Genomic DNA, 16,872 nt, shown 5'->3' with positions numbered 1-16,872 from the left:
AGAGATAGAGTTGATTGAACATAGCCCATCTTGAATGCAGTCAGGCTGAATGTAAACCTCACTGATTCTGAAGTTTACCACTAGAGTGATGCAGTTGCCACAAAGTTTTAAACAAGCACACTCAACCCTGATCAAAGAAAAATCCAGAAGAGCCTCTGAAAATAAACCGTCAAAATACATTAGTCTGGAAAGGTTTAAAAACCGATTCCTAAGGTTGCAGAGAGTCACCAAACCACAGTGAGAGTCATTATCTATAAACTGAAAAAAACAAGGATCAGCGGTGAATCTTTCCAGTATTGAACAGTCTGCCAAATGTACCCCAAGAGCTCTGTAGCAATTCATCCATTACTTTCTCCTAAAGTTGACTGTCTGTTCATCTGTCCATGATATGAATCTGAAATATTATTGTTATACAGCAAGACAACCATCCAAAATCTGGCTGAACTGGCAGAAACTGAAATAAGTGAATGTTTTGGAGTGGATAAGTAAAAGTCCTTACTTGAACCCAACAGGGAAGCTGTAGGACAGGATTTGCCAGAAAGTCAAATGGAAAAAAAGAAAGGTTACAAAGATACATTTGAAGAACAAATTTGAAGAACACTTTTCCAACTGTTAGGCCAAAAATGTGCAGCCAGTGGTACAGGAAAGAATGCATTCAGTTAAATCTAAAATGCCCTCAGGATCTCAGGATAAGCCAATTGAAAAGGTTTTGTCATGGTTCACACAGTTCCCTGACTCAACCATCTCTGAAAATATATGGCTAGACCTCAACTGATCAGTGCATGCAAGATTGCCCAATAATCTCAAGGTTTCAGAAACATTTTGCAAGGAACAATGAGTATAAATCCTCAAAACTGAAATCTTGTTTTGGTAAAACACAGGATGCATTACTGCCCAGTACTGCCCATGCATGTTGACAAAAGCTTTAAGCAAACATTGCTGAAAAAGAAGATAAAATTGTGCCAAACTTTTGATGTTGCTTCAACAAAATTCATTCTGAGGCTTCCCCCCAATGGGACACAATGGTACTGCTAGGGGGGCACTAGCCAAAAATGTCATTTATCATGTCATTGTGGTTCAAAAAGTGTGAACCTTTCCAACAGACAGTATACAGATATTTATATGTAAAAAAAATCTTTAAATATTTCAGATTGGTCTGGCAGAGAACAGTCACATGACTGACAAGGCTAGTTCATAATTCATAATTTATAAGTTGTTGTGAGTCTGAATAAAACACTTCAGCCTTATTATACGCGTTTAACAATCGTCTAAATTGTCCAATACGAGTCTTTCATAGACAAACTGAGCCCACCAATCAACTTGAAAGGCTACACTGATTGTTGTGGGGCATTTTGTTTTTGATGATCGTAATCTTTGGGATTTAGGGCCCTCTCTGGTGTGAATGGGTAATTGCACTAAGCATGCAAAAGAATCATTTAAAACTGTGCAGGTGTGCTGCGGCCTCCTTTCAGAGCGGATGAATCTGATTCTTTTATGATTATGTTCAAGCAGAAGAGAGAGAGAAAGAGAGAGAGAGAGAGAGAGAGAGAGAGAGAGAGCACTCAGTCAGAAACTTCACTTCAACTACACACTTTGTTTTTACTATGAGTGAATGTGCTACTGAGCTCTGGGTTTCTTCTGCTGAAGTCTCCACTGCTCTACCAGCCACTCGCGTTAGCATGGATGGTTATTCCAGCACACTGGTGCCATTAAACACAATATTGTATCCCTTCTCCACTCCAAATGCATCTGCTTTGAGTTTAGAAACAAAATAATACAGACTGCCGCTTTAAATAATCATTTCAAAGGTTCATGTAGGTTTTGTGGTGGGTTGTGTGGGTCTTAAGTGATAATAACCCCTGCCTTAATCGTTATCATTTCTATACTTTAGTAGTATGGTCCATTTAACATTCTAGCTAGCCTCAGATTAGGCGTTTAAAACTTTTCCCAAATCAGTTTCCCAAGTGGCGTCTGTAGTTCCCACCCACCAACACTGAACAGTAGTTTCAAACCTGAAGCTAAAACACACTTATGCTAGCCCCTTATTCACCGCACAGCAACGGACAAGGCCAGAGTGTAGCATTTCCCAGCTGGCTTTGCTGGACCTCACAGGGGCTTAACATTTTGGCTCCAGGAGTAGACAGTAGTGCCCTTTGTCCTGAAACTGGTGTCTGGTGGGCTACCACTGGGAATAGTGTGGAGCAAAATGAGGGAGGGAGTTGGGGATCATGCCAGTGAACTGTTGGCACCCTGTTAGGCTTAAAATTAATGCACAAGGGTGGGATCAGATAACTACACTGGGTAAAGAGATCAAGTGTTGTGCGATGTGTGGGGTCTGACTTGAGTTACCAACAGAGAGATCACTTGATAGTGCACCTGCAAAGCTAATATACAACTCACACCCACTGCATCCATCACACATACACTGAAGTATATCAAGGAAAAAATATAAATTTTCATAATAAATGTGGGAAAAAAAAAAAAAAAAAAAAAAACAACGTACAATATTAACCCAAAAGAGCCCATCATAACATACAGCTCTGGAAAAAATTAAGAGACCACCACAGTTTCTGAAACAGTTTCTCTGATTTTGCTATTTATAGGTATATGTTTAAGTAAAATTAACACTTTTGTTTTATTCTCTAAACTACGGACAACATTTATCCCAAATTCCAAATAAAAATATTGCCATTTAGAGCATTTATTTGCAGAAAATGGGAAATATCTGAAATAATAATAATAATACCTTGAATAATGCAAAATGTTTGAAGAGTTCAGAAATTAATATATAGAGGAATAACCCTGGTTTTTAATCACAGTTTTCATACATCTTGGCATGTTCTCCTTCTCCACCAGTCTTACACACTGCTTTTGGATAACTTTAAGCCCCCCCTGGTGCAAAAATTCAAGCAGTTCAGCTTGGTTTGATGGCTTGTGATCATCCATCTTCCTCTTTATTATATTCCTAAGGTTTTTGATTTGGTAAATTAAAAAAAAACGTATTTTTTTTAAACGCCTTTTTATTTTTTTCCAGAGCTGTATATCGTCACTGTCCAATGAAAAACACTTATCTCCAAAACAGCAACTTTACAGGAGAGAGAAAAAACCTTGAAAACTTTTAGTGGAAGTTAATGTAAAAATTGTTTATTTTAGGTCATTTTGAAGAGTTTCTATTGGTCTGTTCATCAAGAAATTTTGGCACAGTGTAAGGGACAGTTTGTCTGTTCAAATTATGTAGTAAACTAAAAATCGACAAAAATGGAGATAAGTGTTTTTTTATTGGACTATGACGATATGTATATATCTATGGATTTCTGAGTAACATAATGTAAATGTAAGCGAATGATTATGTAAACACACTCACTGATCAAAACAACCGACTCTTTTGTTTAGTTACATAAAAAGACATACAACTACAGTTTCCCAGACAGGGATTAAGCCTAGTCTTTTTTGGATGGAGATTTCCCACTGAACAAAAATACAGTCTGTGACTGGCTTAATCCCTGTCCGGGAAACTGACCCACAAAGTTTAAATGATGCTCTCCAGCTGTAGGAAGAAACCAGGAGGCACAAACATCCAAGCAGAAGCACAGGGTTGTAAGTACTGTACTGCCACCTGGTGGACTACAGCAGCACCAATTGATATTCAAACTACATGCTTAAATCAGCTCAACTTATTCATTTTTAATTGGATTGAAATTGGAGATGTCTCTTATCTAACCAGGTACCACAGCCAGCATATCAAGTTTTTTTTAGCTATTTCTGTCCATTTTTATTCCAGCCTACTGCATTTAATCCTGATTACCATACATTTGGGCATGTTGGGGGGTCAGTATTACACAACCTCTCAACCTGAGTCAAGCTTTTAATGGAACCAGTTAAGAGTAAACCAAAGTTGTACTGAAGAAGAAGTATAGAATTTGCTTCTTTCATGCTTTTCCTTGCTCAAAATATGTACACCCATCAGCTTTAATATGAAAACCTTTGTCTTTATGTCTTTGTTTCTGAACACACTGCTCATCTTATTAGTTCCACTGAGCAGAGGGTGGAAGGAGGATAATAAAGTATGCAGAGAAACAGATGGACTACAGTCTGTAATTACAGAAGTACAGTAAGTGGAGCTGTTAGGTTTACAGTGTAGAAACAAGCATGTGCTTTTATCTAAATGGCAGGTCTGTGTATTTTCTCACCTTCTCGATGATGTACATTTGTACCATGTAATTTTAGGTTATATTCACCTTCTTGATGTCTTAATACCTTAAACTGAATCAAACCACAAATCTCATCTTAATCTGGTTGGTGCAGACAGAATATTAGCTGTGGAACTGTGAAGAATGAAGTGTGTTTCTTGATCTATATTATTACTTAAAATACAGGCACACACAAATAAATAATAAATAATGAGTAATGTTATTTTAAATTGTGCTTATAGGCATCAATTGGGTGATTTACCTGAACTCGTCCTGTCTTGATGATGCATGTTCTTCTGTAAACCCTCGGTTGTACACATACGGATCCTCCTGCGTGAGAAAATGTATGGTTGGTGTTCTCATTAGAGGAATGATTACAACAAGCTTGACATGAATTATCAAAGTCAAGAACAGTACTTCTTGTGTGCTCAGAGTCAGTGGACAGTAACAGACCAATCTGACACTCAAACTACTGAAAATCCTATGAATATGGTGAACTGTGTATTTCTTATTACAGTTAAAATAATTATTGGACAATTAATTTTATTAATTTAATTCACAGTGAAAAGATGACTGGAAAGTTGCATGCCCTGTGAGATTGTGCCTCATTAGTTAAACAACCATAAGGATTTGAGGCAGTTCTTTATTATTTTCCTTTTTTATTGAATTGGACACAACAATGTCTATTACCTGAGTTTCAAAATGAGCAGATTTAAAGAAATCAAGCTATGAGGACCCTAAAAGCCCAATAACATATAAGTAAGTTCACCATCATTAAAAATAGGCATTTACTGCTTATTTATACACAATTACTTATGTGTACAAATGTCAGATAAAATGTCCCACCCTTCTGTAAGCTGGTTCACTTCTTTTTTCTCCACCATACGGTCCTCTCTCCCCATGACCGGCTCTGTGCTCATGGAATCCACCTCCTCCTCTACGACCATAATTAACGTCAGTATCTCTATCATAGTCATCTTCAGGCCGTCTGAAGGGATGCCGTCTGTCCACAACATTAACTATTCTCTGATAAGGTGCTGGCAGCTAAGAGAAAAACAACACACAAGGAAATCTCATTATATCTAAAAAGAAAAGAAACTGAGTACAATGCAGAATATAAGCACAAAAATAAGGATAGAGTTTCTCAAAAACAACATTTTACAGAATTTAATTTAAAAATAAATATTTTAATACAAATAGTTACAAAAGAATAGAAAAAGTTCATTATCCAGTCAAAAAACCTAACAGGGGTCATTGATATTTAAAAGCATACTTTTCGCAAGACAAAAAATTAGTCTGAAAATAATAAAAATTTCTATATGCAATCAAAGTGTGATTGTATCTCTTCCTCAAACTACAGTGAAAAATGTTGTGTGCTGACTTACATTTATATTTGTTACAGAACTGAATCAGATTCAAATTTGACCTTAAATATCCGATTTAGCATTTTCTGTTAATTTTAAACTGATACAGAACCCTTTTACTCATACACATTAGAGCCAAGTTTCCCAAAAACTTCTTAGTGTTAATATCTTCTTTGCGTTAATATCTTACAATGCTTTTTGGGAAACTTAGTTTTGTTTTTATGTAGATGGATTAAAAACTGGGAAGATCTGGCTTCAGGAAAGACAATGGGGAAGTTTCCCAAGCAGGGATTAAGCCTAGTCTTGGACTACACAGCATAATGTATGGAGACTTCCAATTAAAAGGAAAATGTATTCTAGGACTAGGCATAATCCCTGTCCAGGAACCCAACCCAAAATGTTATTGTACTAAAATTAGACTGCATAGTGTCTGGTTCAACTTACTGTTCGTCCCATAATTCTTTCTTCATACAGGTCTCTGATATTGCGATCTCGTCTGTAGGCCACTGTAACAATAACGCTTTGTTTATAATGCAAGATTTAATGCAAAACAACTATCTAAATAACTACCAAAGAAGAATGACTCAATTACTCTCCGAGTGTAAATTTTTTCACAGACATGCACTGTAAATATAGCGACATAAGAAAGTGGTTTGTATTGCAGAAGTCAAACACTGTAAAAAGCTGCTTGCTAATCACTCAGACTATCAGTCAGATGTTTGGACAAACTTACTCGCAAATTAATTTTTAAAAGTTTTATTCTTTTTACAATAAAAATACAGCAATGGACAAAGAGTGTGACCAAACAGAATTAAATTGGTTTACCTAACATGCTATATAAAGCTGCTTCATAAACATTCTCCTATTGTCTGACATGCACACAAAGGATCCTAACAAAACAATGTTCATCTAGTTTAAAAAGAAGTAAATGAACTTACTTTTGATTATGTGTCTGAGCTCTTCCTGTCTTGTTCCTTAAAGATAATCTAAAAAGTGGGAGACAACATGTAAAACCATTTGATGCATTTAAACCAAAAGAAAGTTTTAGAATTTGTAATTCAGTGTTTAATAATGTAGAACACAGCTGCTAAAAGTAAGCTCTGTGGGTCTAATATGGTCCTCCAGAAAGTTACCCTCTTTTAAAGTGAGAACAAATATTTTTGCTTCATAACTTGCATGAGAGTAGAGCTGGAGAATATATTGATATCTTTTCGTAGCGTGATACATTTTCTTATGGCATTGATCATAAGCATATCATAAGTACTTAAAGAACACTGACCCAACTGTACATTTCATGTTAACGTTTTTAATGCATCAAGATCAGCAGATCACAAACAGGTGATATTGGTATTAGTGGCCAATTATTGCCATTATTTATTATTTAAAATTGGCAAAATCAGGATATTTAATTAATGTCCAAATTATGCTGCTGTGGAGCTCAGTTAGAGCTCCCTCTAGAGCCAATTTCTGCATCCTATATTCTGTAATAAGTTAAACATGATACAATTAGAACTGCTTTCGAGAAATAGATAGACATTGGTAAGAACTACTTTCCCCCAGCCCAGGGTCTCTTTTATTACTGTCACAGATTGTCTGAGGTAAGATAATATTGTTGTACTTTTTATGCTGCACACTTTCCAAGCATATAGATGTCTCAAATTTAATTTAATTCAATGTATTTTTCCACCAGGAGTGGCATAAAGTTATCCAAAAGCAGTGTGTAAGACTGGTGGAGGAGAACATGCCAAGATATTGATTTCTGAACTCTTATAATTTTATGAATTTAAATGTGTTTTCTTTGCGTTATTTGAGGTCTGAGAGCTCTGCATCTTTTTTGTTATTTCAGACATTTCTCATTTTCTGCAAAAAATGCTCTAAACGACAATATTTTAATTTGGAGTTTGTGAGAAATGTTGTCAGTAGTTTATAGAATAAAACAACAATGTTCAATTTACTCAAACATAGACCTATAAACAGCAAAATCAGAGAAACTGATTCAGAAACTCAAGTGGTCTCTTATTTTTCCCAAAGCTGTAGTTAGTTAGACACTGAATTGTGTTAGACAGCTCAGTGTTCTTTAAACCTGTTCCAGGAAGAACCCTGCCCTTCTCCCAACACAGCTGACTCCACTAGCTAATCAGCTCATTAACAAGTCCTCTCTGTTCACCTGAAACAGTGAATAAACTCAGTTATTCAGGGTCAGGGTTCAAAAACAGGGAGCTACAAAGATAGCTAGTTAACAAACTACACAACTTATATGGCGTCATGCTAAAGTTTTCTACAGCTTTAACCGCATTAATATACAAACTGGAAAGCAGAACTGGGTTATATATCTAAGCTAAATATGCATATAGTTGTTTTGTAACAGCTGCTGAGACACTGACCGAGCTCACTACTGGACCACCAGCTCCCCCACGCTGCTTTAACACTGGAAAGCTCCCACAACTGCCTGCGTTAAAACCATAACGCGTCCAGGGTTTAGACGAAAATTCCACAAGTAGAAGAGCCAGCAGTTCCCTGATTCAGCCACAGCTCCTCCGCCCACCACAACACGCCTCTCTGAGCGCTGACATTAAAACTTCAGGCCTTATATCACCACCTATCGCCCAGGAGGCGAACCAAACCAACTAACTTCTCACAGAGAGAACAGAAAGAGATCAAACACCTGAGACAGAACTGCCTACCTGCAGCACACTGAACCAGTGGTGAACCTACTGCACATGATGTGTCCTGTACATTACAGAGGGAGTTCCTGAAATCCAAAATATAACAGGATGAATAGGTGCAAGTTTAAAGCTGCGGTCCTGAAGATTTTAAAAGAAATTGAAGAAATTAAAATCAGTAGTATTACTAGTGGAGAGGGGACACAATACTATAATGAATGACATCAATTTGCTTCTGTGGACATTCCTGCAAAAGCAAAATATATTAATTCTAAAAACAGGCCGTCTGGTATAGGTCCTAATCTGGAGGAGAATCCTATTCAGCACAGCATCCTTTTTTTTTTTTTTTTTTAAACACTGAGCAGTTTTTATACTCACAGTTTTGCACTTTTTATGTTTATTTACAGATTTTACACTTGCACTGAAAAGCTTGCACCTTACTTTTCTTCCTACTTGATACAATGACAATAAAAATCTGAATTTGAATCAGAATCTGTTTCACCAAGTTATCCAAGTGCCAAGCGAGTGACTGGCAAACCTAGAAAGACTCAAAGAAATTGGGTTGGTGTACACAACTTATTTTTTACTTCCGAGGCATGTCACAAACAGGACTCTGTAAACTTGACATGATAGACACAAATTTCAGCTTATTACCCAAATGCGACCTCTTATGTGGACTACTTAAACAATAGCTTAAACAATAGCTAAATGTCTTCTCATGGTTGGGGCCTCTGTCTCACCTGTAAAGACTTCTTTTGTTGTTAAAAGAGATTAAAACCAGGGGTTTTGGTCAGGTGAACTAAGGCACAGTTGGCCTTACTCTCTCTGGGTCGGTTGATCACTCCCAAGGTGATGTCGGTCAGCACAGGCATCTGTTGACTGATGTATTGGAGTTGGGTTGCTGTGCTTTCTTCTGAGAAGTGAAAAGTGGCAGTGACTGACTTCATGTGCGCTAGTATTCACCCTCCTAATTATGGGAAGTGCCCTAGTGACTGGGTTGGGTGAATTGGGGAGAAAATTGGATAAAAAAAATAAAAGTTAAAAAAGGTTAAAACATTATGAAAGCCAGGGAGTTTTCTGTGGAGGAAAAAAGTCAAGTCACTGTAAATAGAAAAACAGGTCAGACATCTCCTTACCTCACACCAAAAAGAGAAGGAAGCTGTGATAAGTAAATTCTAAAATAAAATAAAAATCACAGCAAATAAAAATTAAATTAAACCAGAGTAGTAGTTTGGTGGTCTCAGTGGTTCACTGGCAGATATTATAAGTTAGGGATTTTCAACCACATATTTATAGTTATGGACTTTAATATACATTAAAACTACCTGTACCTACAGTTTTGCTCACTTAAATATTGTGTTGTCTGTCACAAATTACACAACTGAAATATCAGTACAAAACTTCGGAAGTTGCGAAAGCAGCATTTACGTAGTTTTTGAGAAAAGTGCTCTCTACAGGGAATTTCCCTGTTTAACCTTTTCCCAGCGAGCGCGACTCTGCCTCGTGATTGGCTCAGCTCGCACCACGTGACCGGCTTCCGCCTGGAGTTTGCGCGACAGCTGGACAGGGAGGTCTGCTCGGTGGGAGGATTTGGGGTCCAATTTCTGTATACTTTAATTACTGTAACATCCTGCTGAAATGGGAGACAAGAAGAGCCCGACGAGGTAAAGAAGTTAACGCGTTAATGGGGCGGCGATAAGCCGCGGTGAGAGTGTTAGTGAGCTGTGTCTGAATGTCTCTCTCTCTCTCTCTCTCTATCACTCATGTTGTCGTACATGGCGGATGGGTTTGTTTCAACAATATTAGCAGCAGCTCTCGGCTCTCAGCCGCTCAGCTGTGAGGAGAAGTGTGTCCCTGTTTGACTTGTTTGGTCTCTAAAGCTCAGTTCTCCGTGTGTCTGTTGTCTCTGCAGGCCGAAGAGACACTGCAAGCCCCCGTCGGACGAGGGCTACTGGGACTGCAGCGTGTGCACTTTCAGGAACACAGCCGAGGCGTTCAAATGTATGATGTGCGACGTACGAAAAGGGACGTCAACTCGGTAAGACCACCGACACAAAGCCCCCCAAACACACACTGCTCTGCTGCCTTTAGGTTTACCACAGAACCCTCCCACGCTGGAAAAGTGACAGCAGCACAGCACTGACCCTCAGAGTGGACTACAGTAGTTTACTCAGTGAAAGTATAGAGTTAGAATTCTGGCTAGGTAGCTTCTATTTGGGATATATATATATATATATATATATATATATATATATATATATATATATATATATATATATATATATAAACTTTATTTTTAATTTTTCCCCCTTTTTCTCCATAATTTACAACTCGCTAATTAGGACTACCCCTATAACTAGTGATGCCCCAACTCCAGAAGCATCACAGTGCACTCGGAGGAAAGCGCAGCGACTCAGTTCCGAAACATAAGCTCACAGATGCCTCATGCTCAGTGACATTACCCTTTGGAGTGATGAGGGGAGAGACCAAGGCCTCTGTGCTCTCTTAGGGCTCCGGTAGCCGATGGCAAGCTAAAAGAACAGGATTCGAACCGCCAATCTCCTGATCATAGTGGCAGCACTTAGCCCGCCTGGACCACTCGGAGCCCCTATTTGGGAGATTTTTTTAAAATAACAAGCTGATTATTTGAATCACTGCGGCTTTATCACGGTGGTCCTAACAAAACTATCTACATAATGTTTCCTAAAGGCAACACATGGAAAAAAATGTTTTTATGAGCTAAAAGCAACAAAAATGTAACCAAAAACCAAAAATGGTTTGTTGCATGAGGGCAACATCATGCCATAAAGGGTTAAGTGAAAGTCAGAGTGTATCTGCAAATAAATATAAAACACCACAAAAATAAGAACATTTGTGTTTGGGAGATTATTTATTTGTTGTAACAATGCTTCTTCACAAAAAATCTTATATCGTTGAAATATATAAGGTTTATTTTGATTGCCCCCTTAAATGCTGCCACATTTGTAAGGAACATGCATGTGTGGGATGAGCAGCATTCACACTTGTTTTGAGCTTCTCGTACCCCCAGGTGCAGCACCTGTGAACATGCTTCCTGCGACAGTGGTCAGTAGGTGTCTTCTCCAAGAATCAGCATCATGCCATCAGCATCATGTTTGACTGATCTGGATAGGGCCCGTGTGACAGGGCAACTTCAAGCTGGGGTTTGCTAAACCAAATTGCGACATTATATAAGGAGAGCCCTAATAGCGTCTCTAAATTGAAGGCCAAGTTTCATATAACGGGGGATGTCAGAGACAGGCTGTGAAGTGGGCGTTCCAAGAAGATGACACCCCAAGAATATCGTCAAACACCAAATGAGTCAGTGGCAGAATAAATTTGGCATTGGCAGAGAGGATTTGGCAAATGTTCCATTGGTGTAACCCACATGCTCAGCTCTATTAAGAAGGAAATTATCCGGCTTTCCAATGGTATAAGATTTTTTGCCAAGAAGCATTGTTACAACAAAGAAATTATCTACCAAATACAAATTTCCTTAATTTTTGTGCTATGTTTTCTTACACACAAAAGTAAAAAGTAAACATTTTACAAACACATAAATAATATAAAAGGATAAAAGTAGTGGGATACATTTTTCTTTCAAAATAAAGGGCGTTACAAAGATGCATCTGTGGATTAATTCAATCAAAAGACCAAAGCAATGTTCCAACATCTTGTGTAAAAGATATTGAGAAAATCAAAAAATCAGTGGTATTAAAACAGAGCTTACCCTAATTTTGTTTGGGTAGTTAACTCTTAGGTTAAGTCTCTTCTGTCCAGGGATTTTGAAAGCATTGCTGTGAGATTTGTCAGGATGTTGGATGATCACCACCCCACCTCATTCCAACTCCCAAACTCATCCCAAAAGTATCGGATGGAGTAATATCATTCCAGAGAACTTAGTCTAGCCCACCACTATCACTGGACATGGTGCTAATACATTCACATTTTTTTGCTTCAGAGAATCCTTTCTATTGGCATTACTTGTTTAAAAGGTCTAGACAAGCTGTGTGTGCATTTGCACATCTGTGACTTAAATGAGTGAAACTTAATGTGCTTTTTAAATAATATTGGTTTAAATGATGTTTAAATATACTTGAAGTGTAGGATAACCTTAGCATGCTCCTCATCTTCCATAGTAGTTCATGCAGCATGTGTGGACGGGTGATTAATGGATAGCAGTATCTTTAAGGGCATTTTTGGTGTCATTTTCAATTTACACTGCTTTTTTATTTAGCCTAAAACGTTTAAGATGGAAATTGCATGTTACAATTGTTGGAGACTGTTTTTGACCTTTTCATGCTGGTAGCTATGGTTACTTCTGTTTCAATAACCTGTTTTGGTTATATGGCTTTTATAGGTTAGATTACTCATCCCTCATGACATCATATTATTTAACAATGGGATTAATAATACAGGGACCCCTGGAAGCTAACAAAACTTAATTGGATTAAGAAATAATTCAAGATTGCTTACATGTACAAATACTGGGTGGGCCTGCTTTTGCTTTCAAACTAGCCTTACTTCATGGTGACACCAACATGTTGGAAACATTCCTATTAGTTTTTGGTGCATGAGGAACCAGTTCAAACCAGCCTGGCTATACTCTGTTGACCTTCCTCATCAATAGGGCATTTTTGTCTGCAGAACTGTCCCTCACTGGATGTTTTCTCTATGTTACTCCATTCTGAGTAAACTCTAGAGAGCGTTGTTTTGAAAATCTCAGGAGATTGGTAGTTCTTGAAATATTTAGACCAGCCCATCTGGCACCAATACATGCCTCACTCAAAAAAAAAAAAAAAATATGACAACGGTCATATTTTTTCCCAATTCTAGTCCACTAGCCTGATGTGAAAATTACCTGTTAGTGTTGGCCTCTATTTGCACAATTGTGTGCACTGCTCTGCTGCCAGACAATTGGCTGATTGTGTGAGTGGTGTGAACGCATAGGTATACATATCTAATGTTATAAAACAAGAAATATAAGAGATCTACTAAATATATCTAAGGTCCGTTAAGAATATTGAGATATAATAAATATTTAAATACCATGTGAGTTCCAACTAATAACTTCTAATTATTATTATTATTAATTTATTAATAATTTCTCAAATCTTACAAGTTAGAACTTGTTTAATATTCATGTTTTCTATTATATCACTTCAGTAGTAAGAACATAACAGCCTTTTTGCTGTTATTGTGTGAATATTCTTGTTATAATTTGCAAGATATTTACACTTAAACTGATCATCAAATACACTGACATGCCAAAAGTCATGAGACATGGGAATAGTAGTGTTTCTTATGACTTTTATGTGTTTTGAAAGCCAAGGCCAATCGGTCCTCCTGCGATGAATGTGGGTGCATTTACTGCTAGAGTTGCTTTTCTGTTCATATAGACAATTCTGACAAATTCCTGGTACACAATCGATACTGCTGTTCAAGAAAGTAATTATATCATAAATAATAAAGTCCCGTCACAAGCACACTGGCCAGTGTTTAACCTCACTTACAAAACAGCATCTTGCATTGATTTCTGACTTTGGCATGTCTGTGTATATAATACCATGACTGCTGTACATCTTTGCTTTGGCAGAAATACATGTATCAGCCTATGCGTGTGATTTAAGATATATATATATATAAATAGTGCCAGGGATCTGATCTTCTGCTTTTGCCATGGGGCAGTGGTCAGCTTAGCAAGATTCCAGCTCTTGAGGTTTTAGGAATTTGAGCACAACCCCTTTATTTAGTTCTGACCACTAATGACCCCATTAGCCTTGGCTATAAGTTCTCCATGATGTCATCATTATTCATCCGACACTCTCTTCCAGTAAACCTCGCCCCGTTTCTCAGATTGTGGCTCAGCAAGTACCGGCACAATTTGCTTCACCTACACAACCCAAAAAGGAGAAGAAGGAAAAGACGGAGAAGGACAAAAACGACAGGGAGCCAGCAGTGAAAAAGAACGGTCACAAAAAGATGAGGTAAAGGAGATTGTACTGTCTTCTGGTATTATTGCAGTGTTTGAAGTATGAAATGAAATTGAATGGAATCCAATTTTGTTGTATGCAGTTACTACTTTAGTTTGTGTTTGTTTTTTTTATCTGTTCCCATTAAAAATCAGTTGTTTTCATTACTATTGCAAGCTTTTTTTTTTTAAGTGCCTTTTTGAATGAAGAAATATACAGTATCAGTCAAAGGTTTGGACACATCTTTTCTCATTCTGTATGTTTCTTTCTTTTTATGATTTCTACATTGTAAATTTAATATTGAAGTGATAAATAGTGATTTAGCAGACACATTTAGCTTTGATGAAAGGTCTGCACGCCCTGGGTATTTTCTCAGTGGCTTCATGAGTTAGATTTACCAGGAAGAGGTTCTAAACAGTAGTTGGCTGCTTCTTCCTTCACGCTGTACTCCAGCTCATCCCAAATCACACTCCTCAGCTGGGTAAAGGTCAGGGGGTTGTGGAGGCCGAACATTTTTTTTTGTTTGTTTATCACATAGTTCCATATGTATTTTTATTTATATATATATATATATATATATATATATATATATATATATATATATATATATATATATATATATATATATATATATATATTTTTTTTTTTTTTTTTTTTTTTTTTTTAATGAAGTAAAGAAGAAAAGAAATAAATGAGAATGTATGTCCAAACTTTTGACTGTGATTCTTGATTTTGAATGTCAATGTTTTTATAAATGTCTAAATTATAGAAAATGAGTAAAGAGAACATCTGATTTCTCCTAAAAGGCAGACAGTTGTTGGATGGCTTAGTATAAAGGGATATGCTTAGAAAATCTGAGCTAAAAGAATAATCTCAGTAATGTGTTTTTTTTTCTCTCTCTCTCTCTCTCTCACTGTTCACAGGCCACGGTTAAAAAACATCGACAGAAGCAGTGCACAGCACTTGGAAGTTACAGTGGGAGATTTGACAGTCACCATCACAGACTTTAAGGAAAAAACAAAGCCCCTGTCCTCCTCCACCAGCACATCCTCCACAGCCACGTCAGCAGATCAACACAGCCAGAACGGATCCAGCTCAGATACCACAGAGAAAGCAGTGTCCAGATCATCCTCTCCTCGAGGTGAAGGCACGTCTGTGAACGGAGACCTACACTAACCCCCCGAGAACTCCAAAATTTTATGAAAGGTCAAAGATGTTACCGACAGAATCACTTTAGTCGCTCCATTCACTCTGACTCATTCTCACCTGGACTGGATGGGACTGAGTGTTCCAGCATCATAGGAAGCTCTCAGTTCTTAGTAGGAGGAAATGCCCGTGTTGTTTGTCACAACAAAAAAATACTCTGTCTTCTGTCTTAATGCTCTGTCTTTCCTAAGCATTAGGAACTATATGCAGAGATGTTTTGGCTCAGAGACACTTGCTGAAGTTCCTGGAAGTAATGGATGATTCAAGAATGTATTTAAAGGCTATGGATTCTACTGTGCTTCTCAGTCTCATGCACTACACATGCCTGTATGATCTGTATATATCTGATTCAATTGAGGTAATTATTTAGTGGGTCAGGTGTGTTACATATGTAAAAACAAACATGTACTGAGCAGGGTTTCTAGTACTGAGACAGAGAACCACTAGTGCAGTGTATAGTCATAATATTGTGAGGTTCAAATAACATAGTTATTGTTTCTATTAATTTTACTTAAGGACTATTTTGGTATGAGTTTTATTACTCATGAATGGTTTACAGAGCATAAATGTGAAGAGGTTTGTATAGTGACTGTTATTAGTAGACCCTAAATAACTGGGATACAGGCACTGTTATAATATCTGGAAATATAATTTTTGAAACAGTTTCAAAGTTACTTCACTGATTTTTATAAATTTTAAAAGAACATTTTCCCTGTTACTACAACTTTACTGAGAAAAATATATTTAATAATATGAAAAGTTTTTTTTAAATGAATTTGTGTTTTCTTAACAGATTCATGTTTGCACTTAGAGTCTTTCCACCATGGTGTGCATCATGTCCAGCATTTATGTGAATTTATGACAGTCATGTGGAAAAAGACACTGTTAATGATAGTGCATATACTATTAAATATATAGTATATCTTAAGAATGGCCTGATATTATACAAATATTAATGCTGGACTTAATGCAGGAACATGATGTTGAAAAGTGGTGGAGCGTTCTTTTCATAAGCGTTTATTTACTGCAAAACTCTTTTTTTTTTTTTTTTTTAAAGAAAGATGTAGCCTACTTCTGCAATTTGAACATTCATCTTCTCATATGTTTACATCCCTTAGAGCACTTGATAGCAATCTCTACATATGTTCTTTGGTTTATTCGACCGGTTTCTTGGTTTTAAAGGATTTTTACAATAATATGCTTATTGTTGGCTAGATGTTCAGGAAACATCTAGCCAAACATGTTTCCACTGATGTCCTTAGTAAAGCAGGTGGGTATGTATGGGTATGTGTGTATTTTGATAAAAAAAATTATTTTGTATGAAAATGCTATTTTGAGAAATGGAATAATTTAAATTTGAATTTAAATCTGAATTCTCCAATTTTGGTTTTAGCTCAAAGGTGTGTGTTGCATTTCCAAATAAACCTAAATATTTATAACCATTCATGTGTAAGTTTTA

The 16,872-nt window shown here is 37.0% G+C and overlaps 2 protein-coding genes across 2 annotated transcripts in view; one reads left to right on the top strand and one right to left on the bottom strand.

Annotated features, from left to right (window-relative positions):
* Nucleotides 1–8,129, bottom strand: part of LOC103022647 (periphilin-1) — a 32,849-nt gene extending 24,720 nt beyond the window's left edge. Inside the window, exons 1-5 of the mRNA XM_015604495.3 lie at nt 7,939–8,129; nt 6,493–6,540; nt 5,999–6,060; nt 5,037–5,234; nt 4,453–4,520 (exon numbers count right to left, since the gene is read on the bottom strand). Coding sequence (XP_015459981.3) covers nt 4,453–4,520; nt 5,037–5,234; nt 5,999–6,060; nt 6,493 — 329 coding nt within the window. The 5' untranslated portion in view covers nt 6,494–6,540; nt 7,939–8,129. The remainder of the gene's footprint in view (nt 1–4,452; nt 4,521–5,036; nt 5,235–5,998; nt 6,061–6,492; nt 6,541–7,938) is intronic.
* A 1,622-nt stretch (nt 8,130–9,751) lies between these two features.
* LOC103022337 (YY1-associated factor 2) lies at nt 9,752–16,466 on the top strand. Its single transcript, XM_022672331.2, has 4 exons — nt 9,752–9,881; nt 10,130–10,255; nt 14,070–14,222; nt 15,131–16,466. Exons 1-4 carry the CDS (start codon nt 9,856–9,858, stop codon nt 15,381–15,383), a joined length of 558 nt encoding a protein of 185 aa, XP_022528052.1. The 5' UTR covers nt 9,752–9,855; the 3' UTR covers nt 15,384–16,466.
* Nucleotides 16,467–16,872: the final 406 nt, after the last annotated feature.

Source organism: Astyanax mexicanus, chromosome 2 (genome assembly GCF_023375975.1).
Source record: "Astyanax mexicanus isolate ESR-SI-001 chromosome 2, AstMex3_surface, whole genome shotgun sequence".
Lineage (NCBI taxonomy): Eukaryota > Metazoa > Chordata > Actinopteri > Characiformes > Acestrorhamphidae > Astyanax > Astyanax mexicanus.
Note: the sequence above shows the minus strand (reverse complement) of the source record. Positions and strands in the feature narration are given on the sequence as shown.